The 23,341-nt window shown below is 38.9% G+C and overlaps 2 protein-coding genes across 3 annotated transcripts in view; one reads left to right on the top strand and one right to left on the bottom strand.

Moving 5' to 3' along the window:
- LOC108078098 (uncharacterized) overlaps window positions 1-23,341 on the top strand; it is a 75,218-nt gene that overhangs the window by 2,159 nt on the left and 49,718 nt on the right. Inside the window, exons 1-2 of one of the 2 annotated variants that reach the window (XM_017171694.2) lie at window positions 17,802-17,920; window positions 21,656-22,082. In XM_017171694.2, the coding sequence (XP_017027183.1) occupies window positions 21,882-22,082 (201 nt within the window). In that variant the 5' untranslated portion in view covers window positions 17,802-17,920; window positions 21,656-21,881. Of the gene's footprint in view, window positions 1-5,710; window positions 7,330-17,801; window positions 17,921-21,655; window positions 22,083-23,341 lie in introns of those variants that run through there. The other variant, XM_017171692.2, reaches the window with a different exon arrangement.
- gas (gasoline) lies at window positions 11,485-13,489 on the bottom strand. Its single transcript, XM_017171697.3, has 2 exons — window positions 13,322-13,489; window positions 11,485-13,252 (listed from the first exon to the last, which is right to left on the bottom strand). Exons 1-2 carry the CDS (start codon window positions 13,366-13,368, stop codon window positions 11,599-11,601), a joined length of 1,701 nt encoding a protein of 566 aa, XP_017027186.1. The 5' UTR covers window positions 13,369-13,489; the 3' UTR covers window positions 11,485-11,598.

Raw genomic sequence — 23,341 nt, 5'->3', positions numbered from 1 at the left:
AGCCTTTCTAGCACCGTAATACCTATTTAAATAGCGTTTCTTATGGATGGAAATTAGCCAGGTGCAAAAGTGCGATAGCAACTGTGTTCTACTTGAAATTGGAGGCGCTGGCATTAGTGTTGGATGCGGGTGGGAATTCCATTAAAAATGTTTACCAATTACATACAGCTTTGCCGCGTTCACTTGCTCATTATATATGTAATTATTGAAATCACACATTTTTAATAAACTTAAATCGAAAATATACAATATATATTCAATTATTCTTTAAATATTTTAAATTATTCAAAATATATTTATCAATTACCTCAGCGATTTACCTACCCCACAAACCAATATAATACAATTACCGATATGCATTTATTTAAATAAGAAATTATTTTATTTGTGAAATTGATGAAATTAAATTATCATTAAAGCGGTTATTTAATGCGACAGGCGCCATTAGCAGCAAACAAACAAATGCATGAAATCCACCATAAAAAATAAAAATCGAAATAATAAAAAAGATGATTTACACAATAATTAAATATGCATTTCATTCATCGGTCGTGCTTGTGTATATATGTATATATATATTTATATAGTCTCCTTTTTCATCGCATTTTGTTTGAACTTTAAAGAGCGACGTGCTTATTAATTTACCCTTTTTTTATTCGATTCGGCTTTATTCCCCATCTCCGAGGAGAACCTGTATCGGCTCAGGGCCCCCAACTCTTGATCACAGAGTCCCCCCTTTTAGCTGTCCGGGCATTTTTGGGGGCCCTTAATGGAAAAAATGTTGTGCGCGGTCTTTGTATTTTTATTATTATTTTGCCCCTCTCTTTATTTACCCTTTCTATAAACTTTCTGGGGGTATTTTTTTTAAATCGAAATGTATTGATTTGGAAAGCTAGGGGTTCTTTCACACAAAAAGCTTTTAGTAGGAATACTATTGTCATAAATGGACAATATAGAAAATATATAAATCATAATTTGAATAACTCATGAACGTATTTTTTAATAGTTTTGATAGATGCCTTTTAGTAAACTTTAAAATATTTTTAAATATAATACAAATCTATTTCCTTGGGACATATGTATATATTTTTAGGTTAATAAAAATAATTTATAAAAAAATTATATAATTTCTAAATACATATTAAATGTGGATATACATATCAATTAAGCTCTGATCACTATAATTTTATAAGCACTGATATTTAAGGGTACTCCTTAATTCGTCTGCCACACTTTATTTTTATACTCTTTTAGGGTATTATAATTTTATTCAAAAGTTTGCAACGCATTGAGACAAATCATATATATATTCTTGATTAGCATCAACAGCAGAGTTGATCTAGCTATAAACACTAGATAAAGGACAAATGTTTCAATTTATATATATTTTTTATTTTTAATTAAACAAATAATTAGTTATTAAAATTTAAACTTTCTGGCTGTAAACCTAATAAAGACCCACACGGAAAAGGTTTCTGAATTAAAGTTTACAACATTTTTGACTTAGTAATGATCGATTTAAAATTCTTATTGCCAACTTTGAAGGGTATACAAACTTCGGCTGCCCGAAATTAACTTCCAATTTTGTTCTCTCATATTTTATTTTATTTTTTTGTTGTTTTTATGTCTGTTTGTGTTGCGTGAGGAGGGACTAAGTGGCATAAAGGGCTGGCTGGGGTTTGGGGAGTCTGCTGGAAAAGGGAGCCGACGTCCTGCCATAAAATTGCATGTCCAAGTTGTTTTATTTGATTATGCGAGTGAGTGTGTGTGTGTGTGTGTGCGTTTGTTGTTTGTATTTTTTGCGAGAGTTTATTGCGCGGAATGCTATTAAATAAATTCCATTTTCAGCTCCCCTCTAGCTGTCATACTGCTGGTTCCTGCTGCGGTTGTTGTTGTTGTTGTTGTTGTTCCCGCTGGCCAGCCAGGATTTATCTGTCCATTCAGTTGTTGTTTGTGCTTTTGTTTGTTTTGCGTTCTTGCTCTGGTTGTGTTTCCGTTTTCCATCTTGTTTGGGCCAATGCAAATTTTTAAAATTCAATTTCGCTTCGTAACTTCAATTGCATCAAAGGCCAGCGCCCAGCGCCAGAGCGCGTAAGCGCCAAAAGAAAATGTGCGGATGGTAAATATGAAATATGAACATCCGTAGAAATGTGCAACAACATCCTTTTTGGCACATTGCAATTTCATATTTCATTCTCAGATTTATTATTAAATTTTTTCTCCAGCATTTCGAGCCAAGGAGCTCTCCAATTTCCAGGCAGCTCCCCGTGGCGTTTAGTTCTGGCACAAAAAAAAAAATATATATATATATAGAAAGAAATAGATAAAAAGCGACTAACAATAAAGACGGTCCAAAACTTAAGCACCTTAACTCACTTTGCAAGCTTCAACACAGAAGAACTTAGTAGAGAAGGCAGAAAAAAAGAAAACTAAAAATAAAACTCCCCATATAATCGAGAAGAGAAAAGAATTTCCAACTACGCTAAAAACTTTTCTCCAACAGCGCAACTTTTTCTTTCTTGTCCTGGCAAAGTTGTGCACCCTTTGTTATTGTTATTGCTGGAAACTTCCGCTACAACTATAACTATAACAAAAAAAAAAGAAAAGAAAAAACCGGGGCAAGAACATCCTCGATAAGCGTGAGTTCAATGGTTAAAGCCAAGTTTAGGAAAAAAAAATGCTTCAAGAAAACTTTAAAAATGGGTTCGTTGGGTTTTCTATTTCACTTGTTCGAGAGCTGCCACGCCCTCAAAAAAAAAAAAAAAAAACAAGGACATGAGAGCCATAAAAATTTTCCTGTAAGCTTCTGGCGGGGGAGAACAAGAAAAAAAAAACAAAAGTTTTTAAAAACAACTGCTGAGAGAGGGAAAAACAGGGGCCCAGAGGCAGCCAGGTGGGCGGCACACAAAAGCAACAATGTTCAAGTGCAGGCACTGGCGAAAATTGTGTGTGTGTGGAACACACACATACAACCAAACACCCAACTGCAAAATAAAACAAGAATGGAAGCTAAACCGAAGTTTGTTTACTCTTGCATTTTGTAATTGGTTTAGAAATCGATCATAAAAGCCTTAACTTTTATTTGGAAAGCTTTTCTGTGTTAAAATTACAAAAATTAAAAATATTTGTTTTATGTTTAAAGAGTTTTAAAACTAAAACCCATTCTGAAAATTTGAAAAATGTAGTAACATAATTTTACAATATTTCATTATTATTTAATAAGGTTTTAATGGAAAGTCTAAATATTTACGACTTGGCGATCACAGACTTATGTCCTCCAGAAAATCCTGAAATATTTGAGTTGGTTAAATCGATATTTATCGGTATTTTCATTTTAAAACATTTTGAATAAATTGAAGCTTAAAAAATTCATGAAATTAGTTTCGTTTTAATTAGTAGAATTACTAAATTCAAAAGTTTTAAAAATTAAACGTTAATTTTCAATAATTTATAAAAATTATAAAATGGGTACATTTTAGTTTTTATCGTTCCTGGCTAAATCGACTCGACTGTTGAGGATCAGATATAACTCCTTCAATGCATTGCCAACTTTTGACTAAAATCATAATACCCTTGAAGGGTATAACAAAAAAAAACTAGCAAACAACTCTTAAAAGCTTGCACCAGCAAAATGAGGGAGAAATAAAAAATATGAGAGCTCGCAACTGCACTTTTCCCCCCGAGCACCACCTACTACTAGTTGGAAAAACAAAAACCATAGCGAACACCATGCTTTAAAGAGCCAAACCCCAAAAAAGAAAATCAATTAAAATGCGCATAAATAAATTAAAAGTAATGGACGTATGAAAAACAAAAACATTTGAATAGTTAGTTCATTGCCAGAAACATGAAGCTTTATAAAAAGTATAAGTTTTTGTATAGATGTTTATTGGGTTTAAGCTAATGAAGTAGAATTAGTTGGGCTTATTTAAGGGACTTGTGTTAGTTAATAATTTTATTTTAATATTATATTATATTAAAACCCCTATACATTTGGAAATACAAAATATTAATTGCATTAACTACTATTTAAACAAGTTGTATATTGAGTACACAAAAAAACAATATAAATTGCTCACACCTCTTAAAAACAATCAATAAAAATTGCACACAAATAAATCATTGTAATTGCAATATGAAAAAGTTCCCTTTTTTTCACAGCTCTTGTTTACATTATATAACTCAATTATGGCCATGCAAATTACAGCTGGAAAATTACGTGCATTCTTTGTAAATAAGTAATGAAACATTTAATTAGTCGGAGCAAATAATATGACTGCATAATTTTGATAAAAAATTTAAATTGTAAACCAACTATTGTTCAATTGTTGCTGATTTCATCATTCTCATCATCATCATTAGTCAGAGAATCCAGTGCGCTAAACGAGGGCAGCACAAAATTGTTTAGCGAACACCCCGATTTGGCATTATACATAGATATATATACTATAGTACTTGATAAACCGAATTAGCACGGTTGCAGACCTGGTCCGTGCGCCATAAACAAATATCGGATATATTTAGCCAGGCGCCGGTCCAGATTCATCTGGAACTCCAAAGTGCGAGATTCGGACATCTGATTGCATATAGTATGTATGTATGTACATATATTCCCTGGGCATTCCTCTCCGCCGATTTTTTTCCGCTCTGCCCTCGTTATCAGGCTCTTTATTCCGCTCGGCTCTTTCGAGTGTCCGACTTGCGTCACATGTCTGAAATTGCTATACATTTTAATGAAAACAAATGCGCATCGCAAAACAAAAAGTCTTGAAAAAAAAATCGGAAAATAAAAAACAAAAAGTGTAGAAAATCAAATCAAATAAAATCACATCGACCCAGAGACAAGAATCAACGTCCGACAAATCGTCGAATCACTTTAGCATGCGAATAATTTTTCCTTTATTTTTATTCCATTCCATCGCTGTTTATTTATACCTACCGCACTTCCCACATTGATGCCCAGAGATCAGAGATCATGATCGCAGTGTGATCCGGGTTATCGCAAGCCCCGCGCTGAAATAGGTTATCGCCATCGGCAATCGTTCGATTAACGAGCATCGAATTTCTGATCGCACAACGCAGACGCCATGTGGAACTTGTGAGGGAGGCTGGTCTGTAAATATGGGATAACTGAATACTATAGAAGTCTTTGTTGTATAAGTTATGTATAATTTCTATTAATGATTTGGCTGTAAGTATGGGGAGTTTATAATCTCTTAACTAGTGGCCTAGTAAATGATTCTGAGCTATATTAAAATGGATTCGTATATAAACAGAAGCAGGAAGTCTTTCGAAAAATAGGGTTCTGACTTTTGGGATATATTTAACTTGAAATTCTAACAATTGATACTAGAAACTGAAATATGCTTTGTATTGAATTTGAAAAACTCCATTAGAATATGTTAGACAACATACAACAAATTATCGATTTAAAAACATCAGTGTTTTTCGTCGCTGTATCGATATACACCAGTAATAATATCGAAATCATTTAAGTTTTCTAATTCAATGTTTTAAGCATGCTACATGTAAAAATTTATGAATTTAAATTGTATCATGTTTTTAAATAATATCTTTACTTAATTATTTTAATCGAAAAATTATTTTAGTATTTTCCTCATCCGGAAGTCAGGACAAATTTACTTTGCTATCCTTCTAAATTTAAATATTTTTCTTATATTCATCTTCAACATTTTTGCTTCCATTGCAGCTGGAAATATTATGGAAAAAGCGAAGGCATATATCAAGAATGAACTTCGCGGTGGCAGTCAGCAATCCGAGCCAGCAACGACGCCCACGCCGCCCTCGCCGGCCTCTGCGCCTGGAACGCTTCAAGCGACCAAGCATCCGTATCCGCCAATGGAACTGATGCCCTCTCCCGGAGCAGCAGCCCATCGCACACGGACACCCAGTGAGCAGTACCACCTGGGCTATCCGCCACATCCCGCCCAGCATTACTATCCGGGACACGGAGGAGGTGGAGGAGGGGTCAAGTCCACGGGAAGAGCCTCAGAACCACCCGAGCATCATCATGTGCCCATGTCCATTTGCTTTGTGTGCGGTGGTCATGGTGGCTATGAGCCGCAACCCCTGAGGATACGCCACAATCCCGAACGTCCCGGGGAGTCATATTTCCCCTTTCTGGAGCGTCACGAACCGCCTAATGGGGTGGCGGGTGTGTCACCTGCCCAGGAGTACGTTTGGGCCTGTATGCTCTGCTTTCGATCCCTGAACGAGCAATGGGACTCGTATGAGCGCCAGAAGAAACCCCTGCTGCAGCGCATCTACCACATGAAGCGAGTGGATGGCAAGGGGTATATAGGAGCAGATGTGGCCACCCAGAGCGAGTATGCTGCTCAGGTATTGGGTCTGAGTGCTGAGCACCTCACCCAAAATGGACTGGTTGAGGGTCATGGCGACCCCTATGCCCTAGCTCGCCACTATTCGCCGCAGCAACAGTCTTCGCATCATCACCACCTCAGTACCTCAAGGAATGCCTCACCCTCGCCCAATCCCAGTGCTGCTGGTGGCGGTGGCGGCGGTGACTTTTATCCCCGGAACTCCACCCCCTCGAGCAACCACAACAGATACCTGAGCAGGCCACAGTCGCGGGACATGCCCGTGGCCTCGCCCACCTCACGACCGCCCAGCGAACCGCCGGCCATTAAAACTGGCGGCTATGCTCAGCAGAAGTACAAGCTCAGCCCTGCACCGCCGGCCGCCGCCGCAGCTGGTTACCCGGCCCAGGCGCCCTATCATCCCGCCCAGTATCAGCAGCTCCAGCAGCAGACGGCTGCCTATCACCTGCTGCAGCAGGCGACCGCTGGCGGTGGAGGAGCCACGGAGTCGGCCCACTACAAGGGTAATCCCTACACTGCCCTGCCTTCGCCTGGAAGCGGCCAGGGACCGCCACCCATCTCGACTCTAGAAGATGACAATGCCACCGTGCTGGATCTGCGAAATTCCTCCAGCTCCTCCAATGCACCACCGCCAGCTCCTCGTCACGCAGCTAGTAGTGCTGCGGCACCGATGCCAACCAGCCAGCCCCAGGCGGAGGTGGGTATCCTGGACCTCTCCATGCCCGACAAGAACTCCATTACCGAGGTGTGCTACGTTTGCGGCGACGAGCAGCGCAGAGGTAGCCTCATAGAGCTGAGCACGGTAAAGCCACGGGAGACCGGAAGACCTGGACAGCCGGCGGCCTACTTTCCCCTGTTCAACGAGCAGCATCCACGGCCAGCTCGCTCGCGGCCAAAGGACCCGCGCGGCATGATCCAGGCCTGCCAGATCTGCTACGAGGACCTCATGCAGCAGTGGAACGCTCACCAGGTGAGTTTTGCAATTCAAATATTCTGAGAAGGAGACGTGAGAAATTCAATCTGTCATTGGCATACATGCATATGGAGCATCCGGTTTCGGCAGCCATTGGGAAATTTACATAAATCTCACACGAAAATGGGGTCGAGGTGAAGCTTGTATTTGCAGAACATTTTGTGGGAGTTAAAGTGAATTTTTGGGTTTTATATTACTTTGAAACTATTTGGTTTTCATATAAAAAGAGGGTTTAAATAAAGAATTCGTAGAAAACAAGGGGATTTAATATTTTAAAAGAGGTTTTAAAAAGATAATTATAGAATAATTGGTGTAGTTTTTCATAGAAAAGAATGGAATGGGTTCAAAAGAGGTTTCTTGATTCGAAAGTGAAACATGTGCCTTGTTTTGGGACACAGTCTTATAGATTTTTGGCATAAAAGTCAAGTTGAGATGTGAATTTATTGCAGAAGGCTTCCATCTACAACAAGATTATATATATTAATAAACAATTATCTTCTCTCCTCCTTAATTTTTATAAATATAAACCCCATTTTTTCGCACAAATTTTAAACATTTCGCTGTCGCTTTAAGTTAACCCCCAAAGTGTACTAAGCCTGTCCACATAAAATATATGTATGAATATGCAAATATAAATGTTTATGGATGCTGCTGCTGCTGTGTGGCACAAACCACCGACGCTTTTGAAAATATTTTGTGAAAATTTCAATATTGTTCACTCTCGCATAAATAATGGAATTCAATAAAAATGGTTTGGGGAAGAGCACACGCTGCTACAAAAAGAGGAAATGCAAAACGAGGAAAAAAAAAAAGCAAACATTGGCAACAGGAAGAAAATAAAAATAAGAAAAAAAAGACGAAACAAATTTACGAGAGCAGTTTTTCGCGTCGCACGAATCAAAATAAACAAAAATATTGCCACAGCAGCCAATGGTGGCGATGATGATGATGATGACGATGCCTGCTGATGATCATCATGATGTTGGCGCCATGGAGATTGACCCGGGAGTAGGGCTCACCACTGTGCGAACGATTAATCAGTGGGGTCGCCACAGTCGTCGTCAGCATCCACATATAACCATATATAGTATATATTCCTTGTCCCTCGGCCGGCTCAGGGCATTATCATCAGCAGCCATCCATGTGGCAGGGGCAGGGGGCACGGGGTTCACAGGGGGACCTCGAGAAGGCGGCGAATGTTGTGGGAATTTTGACCGCAGGGTCGCTTGTGTTTCTGATTAAATTTTAATAGCTTTCCGCGATTATTTTGCTTCTTTCGTTTTGTTTCGCATTTCGAGTTTTTTTTTCAGCTCTGTCTTCTTTTTTTGTGCTTTGTGTTTTTCGATTTTATTTCTGAATGCGAAAATGTATTTATAAATTTGAGACATCGCCCTGGTTTTGCTCAATGATGATAGTGCTGGGAAGCATGTCCCCAGAAGTGGAGGCCGACCATTTAATATCATTTTGATTAGGATTTCTTGAGTGAATCACTGAATTGAATGCTGTTTTTAAAGAGTTTTTAGGTTGTGAGGGAGAAGTTTAAGATTTAGCTTTCATTTTAATTTAAATTATTAAATTATGAAAGTTTATTTGATAGTTGTATAGGAATAACTAATGAATTGAACAAATAAATTAGAAATCAACTTCAACACTTTGCCTAATTTTATAGCCGAGCCACGCTGAATTCGTACTTGGGAATTCTAGGGGAACTGTTATTCTAGCCCGAAGCCGGGAGAAATCTTTTCTGATGCGTGTTTCCGGACTTTATGTTTCATAAATAACTTAAATTAAATAAATAATAACAATAACTTTTTATTGATAAATATTAATAAAACATAATAATTTTTTTTTAAACCTTTTAAAATGTTCAAAAACTAGTAACTAATTTTAATCGAAAAAGATAATTTTATATATATTTCTTAATTGACTAAAATAGCTGCCAAAATATTTATTTATGTAATTATTCAGTGCAAATTTTATGTAGAGAATTATTTATGGCAACATTTTATTTGTTGTGATTTTTCGCTAGTCTGCGGAATTCATTAAAGTTAAAAACTGATGAGTCGAAAGCAACACTCAAATAACTTAATTAATTATAACATAATTTTGAACCCCAAACAACTTGACCAGCCTCTTCTCACTCCACCCACTCCGCCGCCTCCTCTTGATTTCGGCCTCCCACTCTTTCGCACGCAACAAAGCCCACTAATGGAAATTAATTTGAAGTACTCAACCCACAAATATCGCCCACCGCACGAAACCAAAACAATTTGATTTTTAAATTCAGCGCAGAAATATCCGACATGCTATAAAAATGCAAAATTCACAGCTGGTGAGGCGCGCTCGGAGCTTCGGAATGCAATGTGTAAAATGCCGGATAAATAATTAAATGCCATTAATTGGAATTGTGTAAATTTCGCAGGAAAAAGTAAAGCCCAAACAAAAATAAGCAATGTAAAATGAAAAGTACGACTGCCCACGAAATAATAAATAAATAAATAAAGGCAAATAAAATTGCAAATGCTGCAATGCAGAAAACACAGAGGGAGGGGTGAGAGCCAGGAGAAGGGAGAGTGTCCAGAGCCTATTCAGGGAAATGCGGAATGAATAAATAATCAAACTGGGAAAATCATAGCGCCCCAGACCCGAACCGGGGGTTGGGGCTACGAGACAAATTAATTAAATTTAACCCAGTAAACCATGGAAATTCTCGTTTGGCTCGCCGCCAGAAAAGCAAACCAAACCGAGCCTACCATTTTCCTACATCTCTCCCTTCCCCCCCCCAATCGAATGACGAGCACGAATTTCCATTCAACGAAAAGTGCGAAAAGCAATTTAAATATTTATGCTCGAGTTTTATTTAAAGCAAAACGAGTGAATCCGTAACGAAATCAAATCATGAAATAAAAAGTCAGAGCATTTAAATCGATCCGTTGGTCTGGCCCGTTGCCAGAACCGAAATAGACGAAAACCATAAACTATATCTAGAGATTGTTATAAACAATTGTATAAACAAATCGTTTGAGTTATCCCCTAATAGAAGAGAGTATGTTGAATAAACAATAAGATCACCAAGCATTTAATTGATTTTAATTAGGAAATTGTATAAGAATTCATTATGTTAATCTTTTCTGTTTTTTTAATGCAATTTAAACTTAAATTTTCAAACTTTAAAGATTTAAAATAGATTTCAATTGCTTTTACAACAGTCCAAAGTACACAAAGGTTGTTTTCAGCATTGGTGAATTTACTAGAATTTTCAACAACGATGTTGGTGAAAAAAAAAAACACTTAATAGGTAGGCTAAATGTTGAAACTGATGAGAAAACAAGCTTGACTTAAAATTAAGCAAGTTATTTCAAGTGACGTAAAAGCGTTTTAACAAAAATAAACCCAAAACAATAACAGGGTATTCCCCACTTCGTTGGATCAAAAACCTGCTTTTCTTCAACCAGTCAGCTCCACATTGATGTGCAAATTAAACCCAACTAGTTTTCCATTTAACTAAAAATACACACAATAATAAATCAAATTTATGCTTGCAATGGCATTATAAAATTCTTTTTAAAAGATCTGAGCTTCCGCGAATGCCAATGAAAAAAATCTTCAAATTGTACGCTAAAATTCCTCAAAAAACACAAAGATTAATTGTTGTTTAAACATTTCAAAAATTTATGATCTTGTGAATGGATGAAAAAAGTAGAACAAAAACACACACACGCGCACAGATTATTTTGAATTGACAACAATGACCTGCGGTATTCCCTTGGCTCCCGAGAATTTCCTGGCAAGCTGCCCAAAAGTCAATAAAAGAAACACAAACACGACCCAGACACTAGAGCCGGATAAAACTGGCTAGAGAATCAATTCCAACTGAGAAAACGTTGCCAAAACATCATAAAAACAGAGGAAATAAAATGCGAGCGAATAAATTAAGCAAAATAACATTTTGTTGGGGGATAATTGGAAGAGTGGGAATCGTTTTTGTGTTGCTTTCAGTTTATGGGTTAATTCTTGTGTCTTAATAAGAGAATGTGATATTTTAGGATGTTAGGACATTGTATAAATTCGCTGCACCATATTTATTGTTTTCCTAGCCCTAAGGAATAATATAATCATTGAAAAAGAACACGATTTTCAAAATCTTTGGCATTTAAACAATGAATTCTTATGAATAATGTTTGTCAAATGACGAGGCATCAAGGCAGTTTAATCTTGACTTTAGAATAAAGCTTTTTCTATGACTTGGCTTTGGGCTTTCGTTCCTCAGTAGAGACTCTCCCTGGTATAGAAACTATCCCAGACCACAAATTGCTTGCTTTCGGGCAGCGGTATAAACTCCAGGCCATCGGCTATATTAAGGCAAACTTCCTGGCCGCCTGGCCTCAGTGGGTCCCACTTCACCGGCGCTATAATGTCGCAATTGGGATCTCCCTTGGTGGCAAATGATGTCCACATGCCAATCAATCGCTCAATGGTCCGATACTCCGGCGTATCCTTGTCCAGTTTGCTGGAGAGCAGACCGTAGAACATGTACGAGATGTCATCGGCATGACAGACACCTCTCACCTTCTTGCCGCACTTGAGAATCCTGTAGTGATTATAGTGCGGCGAGTCCATGTCGAATCTGTAGAGATACGTGGACAAGGTGGGGGCATAGGCCAATCGGGCGAGTAGAGTGCGATGGATGTCGTGCCAGAAGTTCTTCACGCTCAGGATATGCAGGCACTCGTAGAGCTCCATGCTGGCCCTGTCCGGATCATCGAAATAGGATTTCTTTAACTTCCTCACCATCTCCGCCAGCTCCTCCTTATCGACGGCTTCACGAACTTGCTTGGGAATAATGGCCTCAAAGGCACTCAGCATGTACAGTGGATCCGCCAAGGTGCTTTGGTACGAGAAGAGACCCTCGAAGGAGGTTCCTCCTATAATCAGGGGAATCTCATTGCCCCAGGCGCTGGACAGCTGCTCTTGCTGCGACTTCGGTACCACGCAATCCTCTCCCACATAGGTTTCAATCACTGGAGCAAAGGCCAGGATCTCATAGTCTCTGTGCTCTTCCTGTGTCACTATGGCGTTGCAGTGAAGAGCCAGCTTGGCAGCCGGAATCTGCTGGAAAAACTCCAGCAGCTCCTTCTCGCTCTCCAAGTTCCCGGCGTAGCCAAGCTCCTTGCCCAATCGCTGGGGCCACTTTCGATCCGGGTTCGTGGCCCAGGCACATAAAGCGGACCCAGATTGAACAATGGCGCGGTGGAAGAGTCCTCGAGCCTGCTCCGATTGCATAAGGATGTGCGTGGAAGCCCCGCCGGCTGATTCACCCAGTACGGTTATATTCTCCGGGTCTCCATTGAAAACAACAATGTTCTCCTTGACCCAGCGAAGGGCCTGGATTTGGTCTTTCAAACCGGCATTTCCTGGTATCTTGAGTGTCTTATCCTTGAGACTCATGAAACCCAGAGCACCTACGCGATAGTTAAAGGTGACCAGGATGACGTCATGCTTCATGAAATAATCTGGCCCGTAAAGATCCCGAGAGGCTCCGCCAATCTGAAAACCTCCGCCGTAAATCCAAACCATAACAGGCAACGGTTTCGGCGACTCCAGCTTCTTGGCATAAACATTGAGATACAGGCAATCCTCAGAGCCCTCGGCACTGTTTGTTATAGAGTTCCTCTGCATGGGCTGGTCCCGAGCATAGGTGCAATCCCTTACTCCCTGCCAGGAGGTCGGTGGTTGGGGGGCGCGGAAACGTAGCTCACCCACCGGGGGCTGGGCAAAGGGTATGCCCTCGAAAGAGTAGTAGATCTCGGCATCATAAACGGTCTTGCGCTGTTGACCCTTCAGTTGGCCATATTTCGTTGTGAGTTCCGTGGTGTGCCCCGTGCCCAGCCTGTACTGAATAACCTTATGGCCAATGACCCTGAAAGGAGAGAAGGCGGTAGATAGATGACTCATCGTTCCAACTTTTCCATAGACTCTTTGCACTCACTTGGCGCCCAATTTCAACTTTTCACCAAAGCCCACACGCAGATCCATGACCCTCTCTCTACACGGTGTACTTAATGAGCAAATATATGGGGAAAATATATATATAATCTACTTTGGCCGCAATCTGCTGACACTTCCAACGCGCTCGAACGCCAGCCAGAGACTGAAAACGGTTCTCGCCGCTCCAGTAGATGATAAAATTGTTTAGATAGCCGCCACACCCTCGAGTGCCGGCCGGGGTCTAGGGGGTCTGTGGGGTCTGTGGGGTGGTGGACTAGGGGGCACCCATAATTATTACTGTTGCTCGGACTTGGGCTGTTCAAGTTCCGTCCATATGTGGATCAGTTGATAGTACAATGAGGAGTATCATCCGACGCATGTACCGCCTGGCAATCCCTAATTGGGCTCGGGCAGAGAGCTGTGTATTTTGATACCGAAACTGATAAGACTCGAGTGGGTCCGGGCTGGAAATCAAATATTTATGGCTAATACAACTACACAGAGATTAGAACGTGCACTATGCCAGAAAGCAGGTTAATGCGAGGTGTTAATAATAACCATCAAGGTATAAAGTAAATGGATTTAAAGGTTAATGGTTAGGTTTTACTTACAATGAGTTTTATGGATTTATATAAGATTCAATTTGCCTAAATCAAGAGGTTATTATTATGCAGAAAAAAAGGTTTAAGTTTATTATTATACAAGTTTATTAATATACAATCCAAACTTTGCTTGGTTATTTAGCAGAATTCGTACTTGAGAATTCTAATTCATACTTGCTTTTCATTTTGTAAGACTTTGAAAGAAAGCATATTTGGCTGAGTTGGCTATTTCATGCCTGTCGTGAGATCGTGACACTTGTTAACCCAAATAGCTCTATAACTATTAACTTTTGGTAGCCTTCTGACAAATGAAAATTCCAGTACACACTCTATCGTTGGGTGAAAGACCAGAGACGATAGTCGTTTCTGTCATTAATTAAGTAATACCATGCTTCTTATAGTCTCTGGTTTTATTTACTCGCAGCTTTAGCCCTGCAAATACAGTATATTTACATTTGCAGTCAAATAGCGATGACGACTGAGGATGACTTAAGAAGCTGAGTGGGTGAAAGTGGGCGGTGGGCAAAGGTTTTCTTGGTACTCTCTCCCTCTCTCTGCCTGTCAGTCTTTGAGGTTGTTTGTGCATTAGTTAATGTGATTATTTCACACTTCGTCTGCTTTGAACTAACATTTAATTTGGCCTCAACTCCGCCCCAGCTGGCTTAAGCTTCGCCTTCTCCTTTCTCCCGCTCTCTACTCTCTTTTGTTTACTTTGTTTCATTTGTTTGTTTGTCTTGTTTGTTACTCGCCTGCCTTTGTGTGGGTTTACTTAATTTTTGCTATCGCCTTGACTGCATTTTGGTCCTTGTCTTACGGTTATCACTGTCTTTGGGCGAGTTAAGAGATTGGAGAAAATTACTCAATTCATTTGAGAGTTTTAAAGTTAGAAAATTGCTTGGTTTGAGGTTAAACCTTTAATGGCGTGGAAAAATATTATCTTTACTATAAAATACTTAATATCAAATTTATTTAATTTCTTTAGTGCGTTGTAGGATTATTAATAGTTTTATTAACTTAATAAAATATATACATATTAATTCAAAATTCAATAAATACTTTAGGCTGAAACAAAATATCATCAAGAGCATACCATCTTTCGTTAAAAACCGTTTTATTAGTTTGTTTCTGAATTAAATTGTATCCTATCTCATTTAACCCTTTAGTCCAGTGGTATGCACAACAATAAATACTTAACCTTTAATATATTTAAATTTTCCTTAAGAACCAAAATGCCATACTTTATTGAAAGCCCATAAATTAAATTTAATCTTACATCATAAAACCCATTAGTTCTTTGTTATATTTAAGGGTTCTTTAAGAAAATAAATACCATATTTCAGTAAAAGCCTTTTATTATTTTACCTTTAAATTTAATTTAATCTTGCATCATTCAACCCTTTAGTCCTGTGGCTCCCCTAAGTCTCTGCTCCTCTGTTCAATTCAATTTTGTTTGCTATTTCGCCTACATTGTTTCCGTTTTTACTGTTGCCAGGTGGATTATTGGGTCTCTAAGTGTGTCTGAGTGCATCTCCCCGCATTCTCAACCCGCACACACACACACTCCACCCAAAATATCCACATTGTGCAGATTCCGTGCTGTGCTGTTGGTGTTGCCATCGACTAAATAAATAAACATTGCAATCTATGTTGGAGAGCGTTTGTTTGGCTGTGTTTGCTGTTGCTTTTGCTGTTTTGCTTATTTGCTCCGCTTTTCAGCTCGGCGCCATTGCAATTGCACTCAGGCTACGCATTTGTCTATATCTAGAAACAGTAGAGCTTCCCTAACTTCCACATGTATCTTTCAGATACTAAAATTAATTCATTACTCTGTTCAAGTATAAAAAAAATAAAATGGTTTTGATAAGTTTGTTTAGGATGCGGACCTCTTGAATATTCGTAATCTTTGGATTATCTGTCATTGGTAGATATTTTGAATAAATATAAATATACTTTTATATGGTTATTAAAGATACAATTTCCTTTTTCGAATTCTAAAACACACTGTACTTGTATCTATACTCCTTCCACGAGCGACTTGCTCTTGCCATGACGACCTCCAAGTGCCTCCGTCTGCTTTTGCTTGTGGCTCCCCCGATTCTTCTCCGCCGTCTTCTTCGTCATCTTCCACTCTTTATAGTAGTGTTTACATGAAGTAGGCAGCGCCTACTTGGCAGAGGTGACGACCCCCGACCCGTGGCTCCTCGCCTTGTCCCACTTCTCTTTTTGCTACTGTTTTTCCTTGTCGCTTTTTTCGCAAATACTCCTCTCCACCCTCTTAATTCTGTGTTTGTTCTTCTCATTTTTCAGGGTTGCCCTCATGCGGGGAATTCTTCATTCAATAAAACTAAATGCAGAATACCGTTGTGTGGGGTCAATTTGGAATTCAATTCAATTAGAGAAATATGTTTGCTAAAATCCGAAAACCAAAACAAAATCAATCAATTTTCTTTGTCATGCCAAGAGCACTTGTTTCGGCTATACTCTTTTTAGATGAATTGAAAAGCGCTTTCCCATAAAAGCGGATTTACCTGCTACTTTGTTAGGGTATTCGTGTTATTATGTCCTCTTTAGTATATCGGCTATTATTTTAAATTGATGTATTTTTTAATTATGGCTTATTTCGTTTGATTATTTAAGGCATGCATCGCCATTATAATTGCCTAACGAAAATATTTGCATGCGAAATTGCTGGAAAATTCAAATTTATTATTGTTTATTTACGTACGTACATAAGTTTACAGAGCAAATTGTAATTAAAACATGATGGGTTTCCGAACTAGTTTATGTGAATGAAATTAAGCCACCGGCTTTTGGGAACTAGTTAGTAGTTGTATATTAGTTTCATTAAAAATATTTATTATTTTTTATTATCTATAATATTAAAAAAACGTATTTCAACCTGTATAACTAGTTTTGGTTTTCCTTTAAAATTATCAAAGTATACATATATGTATTTTCTAAATCACTGAAGCTTAAATCAAGATGAATTAAGGATGGTAGGAAAGGATGTAATTAAGTTATAAAGTAATTGAAGCAACCTATTTGGGAACTAGTTCTTTTGTTTCGCAGCCTCAGCAGCTGTTGGGGAGCTCATTTGCTTTTCGGTCGTGTTCGCTTTTGGGTCTTTTTGCTTTCTGCGGTGTTTTTGTCTTGCCATTCGCCGCTCCAATTGAATGTGGTTCACTTCGTGCTCCGTCGCTCTCCGTTTTAGCTTTTCAATTCGCGTGTGCGAGTGTTAGTGCTAGTGTGAATCTGTGTGCGGTTGTGCGGGTGTGTGTGTGAGCTCCCCACGAAGCCGGCGTCGACGCTGCTGCCCTCAGTCACCGTTTGTTTGTTTGTTTGCGTTTGTTTTAGCCTGCTGCTTCTGCTGCTGCCTCTTGCCTTGTGCCTTTTGCTTTGTTTTCTTGCGGGCACAAGAACAACAACAACAAAACGCAGGGCTCTATCAGTGAAGGCAACGGCGACAGCGACGTTGGCGGAGCCGTCGACAGCCGCGTCGCACTGTGGAGCAGGTGGAGGAAGTGGAGCAAAAAAAAATTAAAAATATAATTAAAATAAATAATAGATAAATATGTGTCTTCAAAATCATTTTATTTTTTGGCAGCTGTATATAGTATATATTCCGATTTTAAAGATTTTCACCATAAAAAAATAATAGCATTTACAAATTCGAACCTCAATATAGAATAGAATAATATAGTTTTACCTAATGAGGTTATTTACTTTATTTCTATTAAGAACACCATCAGTTTCTTTGCCACAAGGCTCCTCTAATTAATGTCGCCCCACAGTGCGACGTTGGCGTCGACGCTGGCAGCAGGCAGCGAGCGCTCGATCCGTTCTTGCCGCCGTCGCCGTTCGTCAGTCGTTGTCGGCCGTTCCACGTTCCATCGTCGCGCGATTTTCAATCTCAATCTGCAATTGTTTATTGCCGAGCAGCAGCAACATCAGCTCGTAGAGTGTGTGTCGGTGTGTGTTATCACAACCTGTGTGCACGAGTGTGTATAAAATCAAATTGCAATAAAGTGTAACAACAAAGCAGCAGCCGCGAAAATGTCGTGTGCGAGATTGTGTTAATAATAAAAGCAAACAAAAGTCACGGCTGTCAAAGCAGTTCAATGTCTCTCGCCCTCTGCCTCTGCCCCCCATCTCTCTCTCCCTCGCTCAACAGTAGCCGGTAACGGTGGCAAATGCTCCCAAACTGGTTTCAACAATAACAAAATGAAATGGAAGAAAAACAACGCAAAAAGCAAGCTTAACGACGCCGCGTCTGTTTAAAAAATAACGTCCAAGTTTGTGCCCTTTTCCAGTTAGTTAATCGCCGACTATCATCTTCAAGGGTTAAATAAAAGGTGTCAGCCAGCGGAGATGGGCGCGTGATTAACTCGCTCACGGATGAGTCACGCCCTTGCTCAAAGCTCGTGTTCGGTGTGCATATGCTAATTAAATTGCTGCGAAGGCAGTTCAATGATTTCCAATTCCATACGGGAACTAATAAACCTAATAGCTTCGCCAGCAGCAATTGCCGCAATTAATTCAATTCAAAGTAGTTAAATCGCTTCAGCTGGATACCCCCATTATATGGGTTGGACCGCTATCCATAAGTGACACCGTTAAACATAACAATTAACGGAAAATTACACACAAACAATACAGTAATAAATTTCAAAGTGCCAAACCATTTAAATGGAAAAAACTATTAAAAATTTTCGTTGAACACGCTATCAGTGGGAAATAAATTATTTAAAGAACCCTACGAAATCGCAACGGGAATAAAAAGTAGCACAAATCTAATTCAATGAAATCGGCATTAAAACATATTTATTATTAGAAATGTTGTTTAATGAAGCAGTGATGGCACATTCTTTAATTACTTTTTTTTCTTAACAGCGAAATTAAAAAAACTTGAACTTTGATTTATATTTAATAGACCAAATCACGCCGCAGGTGATTCATTAGCATCGATTCTTGCACTAGAATTTTTAACTAAATATGGTCGCTATTTGGTGGTATCCATGTGAATGTTAAGGTTGGTCAGCAATTGGCTTAACCAAAATTAAAACAACAAAACTTACAAAGTGCTAGCTATTTATGAAATAATCCTGTGTACCTTTATCTTTGAACTTTAAAAGGTTTAACATTTAATGTCAAAGGTCATAACGAAATCGCATACCTAATTGACAAAAAACTTTGTAACTTTTATGCTAAAGTTGGTAACGGTATCCCATCCCTAAGGCCAAGCGGGTCAAGTTGTTATTTGGTGTGATTGTTCGTTCACTGTATTTTAACCTGTCGGCGACCAGAGGTGGCAGAGCCATTAAGCCTGCTACCTGTGTGTATGAGCGTATCTCTGTGTGTGCTTTAAGTTGAAGTACAAGTACAAGTACACGACTTAAACAAGTGAGGCGCAAGTCAAGAACAGCGGAGCAAAGGCAAAAACAACGAGTACAAACAACTACCGTTTCGCTTTGGCGTTTTTAAACACGCGCCTTCTTGCCGTTTTCCGCGCGTTTGTTTGCGTGTACCGTTCTAAAAATAAACCAACCGTTTCATGTGCAATCTCCCCCTGCTTCCTAATACTTTTATGCAGTGGCGTGGGAGGAATTTTTTAAAAGGGACTTTACTTTTTCCTTAAAATTATAGCTAAGGAAAATGTACAGCCAATAGGCGGTGAGCTCTTAGTAGGGACCTAGACCCCCCCAGAGAACTCCCCACGCCACTGCTTCTACTTCGTTGCTCTTTTACTTCCCCCTCCTTCCACTTCTTCTTCTTTTACCTCCATAGACTTCTTCTGCTTCTTCCTCTTCCTGTCGGATAGAAAAAATGAATGTTTTCTCTGCTCGTGTATTTGTTATCGGTTATTTAATGTGATTTATTTGCGTGCGAATGTTGATTTATATCGCCTGAAAGGCAGAAACCAGCAAAGAGTAACCAGTAACACCCAGCCAAAAGCGAAGCAGAAACAACAACGGCAACAATAGTATATCAACAATAACAACTCTATAGTTTATCACGCACATGGGCACTTAAGTGGGTCAAAAAATAATTGGCACGCCCCCTTTGGCGCCCGTTTACTACAGCCAACTCTAACAGCTTCGTCCTTGTCTTCCCACATTGACCCAGTTGGGTGGGCGCGGCGTCGGTTTCGAGTTTGAGTTTCAGCTGGGTTTTGGCCAAGGCTAAGCTCTCTTGGCTCTTCACTCCAATTACCTCGCGGTGACCCCACTCACAATTGGCTTCAGTTTGCCAATAATCCAATCAATTTTTAACAACCTGTGTTTTAACAGTTGGATTTGCATTAGGAAGCGGTACAGGAAAAGTTCAACGTTGAATAATTAAGACGTTTATTTTTGCTTTTCAGTAATGAATGAGCACCAAGTGAGCGCGTGTTGCGTACTTTCAATAATTAATTGGGGTTTTACTTTTCAATAATTTATCGTTGTTTTACTTTTTAATAATTAATCGGCGTTTTACTTTGCCTTTTTTACTTAAAAAAACAAAATCTAGTAAATATTTATTGTATTGATGGGTTTTCTAACTTTAGATAAAAGTTAAATCAGTTAAAAGCTGGAGTATTCATTAAATTTTTTACATTTTAGTAAAATCAAGTATCATCAGAAGGACATTCCAGGTACCCAAGCTTAATTGCATGGAATGCGGTATCTTTAGGTACCTAACCTCTAATAAGTTATACAAAAAGTATCTCAAATACATTTCTACTTGATCAACTATATTATCATGCAAACAAAATGTATTTATTGTGTCTAAAACACTTCTAATTTACATTATTAATTCCCTACTCGTTCATAGTTTTTAAAATTGCTATCAAAACTAAATCAACTGTTGTTAAACTCCGGGGAAATCCGCAAAACTCATGTTTCTCATTGACTTTCACTCGAGTGCTCAGCAGCTCATTATTATTACCCAACTCGTGCACAACAACAGTTTTGGCCTCCACTTTTTTGTTGTTATGGTTATCAGTTGCCACGCCTTTCGCACGAGCTTCAATTGATTGTCTGCGGTGGAGGGGCACAGCCGTCGGATTCACGCGAATTTTATTCTCATCGTGTGGGAGCACTCGTGGCCTTTGCCCGGTGCTCAGTTGCATTTTGGGGAAGCAACAGGTGAGGTGTCGCACAGGGAAAAAATATATAGATATTGGGTATTGAGTTTATTAATCAGTCTTATAAAGAACTGTTTAATTTATGTTCAGAGTTTAAAAACCCATTCAATGCTTTATACAATGAAACAACTACCTTCCTAAATCAAAGATATACAATCTTTAAGATTCATTTTGATTTAATCGTCAAAATGCAGAGCTATTATCTGGACTAAATCACCAAAATCCCTAAAAGCTATCCAAATTGTTTGCTGTGTCGTTTAATGAACTCAAAGGCTGCTCGCCTCCATTAGGCCTGGCCTGTTGCATGTAATGCATAATTAGTTACCTCTTAATCTGCCACCTCCCTGTCGACGGCAATCGCGTGTGTTTGCGGAATTTCGTAGCACCCCCGGGAACGGATACGGATGCATCATTATCATCATCATTGCTGGCGTCATCCGTCGTCGCGTTCGCGTTTTATCCACGCCCAACTGCACAGGGCGAGCATAAACAGTGGGGGATACTGATGATGAGAGGAGAGAGAGTGAGAGAGAGAGAGAGAAAATTGAGGAGAACGAGAACGTTTATATCGGTTTCAATTAAATTTAATTTGTATCGTGTTTTAATTAAGGTGCCCGCCAAGAAATCTCTAATTAATCTGCCAGCAGGCGTGCTCAACAACAACAACAATAACAACCACTGCCACTGCGGCTAATAAGAAGTGATTCATTCAATCTCAATTGAAGACAATTGAGCAATTGAAATGCTGTGAAAAAATGATCTACTTTTATGCAATAGAAATACACAAAGTATTTGTTTGAGTGCTCAGTGAATATAAGTGCTTGCCCAAGCTCAAAATGGCTCAAAACCTGACCATGCTGGTGGGCGATGGCAGCACGACCAATAACAATGCAAAATCTAGTAATGGTAATGAAAACAGCAACAGTAGCAACACGTCAACAGCAACAGTCAATTTCAAGCCAAAGGATACGAATGGCTGGAAGGATTACAAGAAATTGAAAACATATCTCATTCTGAAGGATCAGCAAAGTGAAAAGGTAACAGGGTTAATATGGTCGTAGGAGCTATCAGTAAATTATATAATTAAGTATAAATGTTAGAGGACACAAAACCATTATTATTATTATAAATGTAACAAAGTAATAAATGTTTAATCCAATGAAACACCTTTTAAAAAATTGTTCAAATAGACCATTCCCATATCTAAAGAAAACAAAGCCGATCGCTTGTTGGAAATGCCCTGCTTTTGGGTATTAAATATTGCTATGCCATCAATCAATATTGACCCAAATAGCAAAAAGCAAACAATAACTAATAAAACTGTAATTGTTGAGAGATAAGAAGAAAACATAAAAAAAACGTGAGCTGACGTGATTCAGAGTACTTTATAATCCCTAGAAAAGGAAAAATACCATTAATTAGTAAAAGTTACTTTTGTCGAGTTAACTACTTATTTATATCTACTTAAAAAGTGGCTTAAAAAGTTGCCAACAACTTTTTCACATCAAACAAACATTGCGCTTTAACCGCAAGCCAGATTTCCTTCCTCCCACTTTGTTTTATAATTAACAAAACAAACGCCACAAAAGTTATGAAAGAAAACAGAAAAAAAAGCTGTTCATAAAAAGTTATTAAACGGTCATGACCCCCATTTTCGAAATGCTTATCAGCGGCATGAAAAGCACAAGCAAACAAACAAGAATGAGGTCTAAAAGAGGTTTTTTTTTTGTTATTGTTGCTTTTGGTATTATTTCTTTTATTTTTGGGTCGAAGGGGGGGAAAACAGGGAAATAAAGTCAACGAGCGCAAGCATAAAAAAAAAAAACGAAGAGCAGAAAAAGAATGTATATAAAAAATATGACGAACTTGTTCTTCCATAAAGCCAACTGACTGACAGACGTAAGTGGGCGGGGTCCAGAGCGGAACAGGAGCAGGAGACGCCATCGAGGCCCTGGATCAATAAATATAGATGACATGGCACTGTCCAGATTGATGTGATGTGATGTGTGTGTGCGAGCCGCATGACAAGGCAAACAAACAAAATGGAAACAGAGACAGAGACACACAAATACTACTCCCCGTAGCTATAGATACTATCTGTTTGTATCTGAAAGTTACCCATGCCACGGTGTCCGTTGTGTAATCAAAATGCGCGCCTATCAATGTCAAAAAATCTGACACAATGAAATAAGACGAGTAAACAAACAATTAAATTTACTTAGTGCCTAATAAAATATATGAATACTTTCAACCCGGCGACTGACTGGCCACTAGCCACTGTTTTCTAATCTAAGTG

This window comes from Drosophila kikkawai, chromosome 2R (genome assembly GCF_030179895.1).
Source record: "Drosophila kikkawai strain 14028-0561.14 chromosome 2R, DkikHiC1v2, whole genome shotgun sequence".
NCBI lineage: Eukaryota > Metazoa > Arthropoda > Insecta > Diptera > Drosophilidae > Drosophila > Drosophila kikkawai.
This window is presented reverse-complemented; position numbering and strand designations above follow the sequence as displayed.

Bases quoted from the DNA above. Each gene is read 5' to 3' on its own strand.
- gas (XM_017171697.3), bottom strand. From the start codon at position 13,368: ATGGATCTGCGTGTGGGCTTTGGTGAAAAGTTGAAATTGGGCGCCAA. The intron at 13,253-13,321 runs GTGAGTGCAAAG...CTCTCCTTTCAG, and splicing joins AAGTTGAAATTGGGCGCCAA to GGTCATTGGCCATAAGGTTA.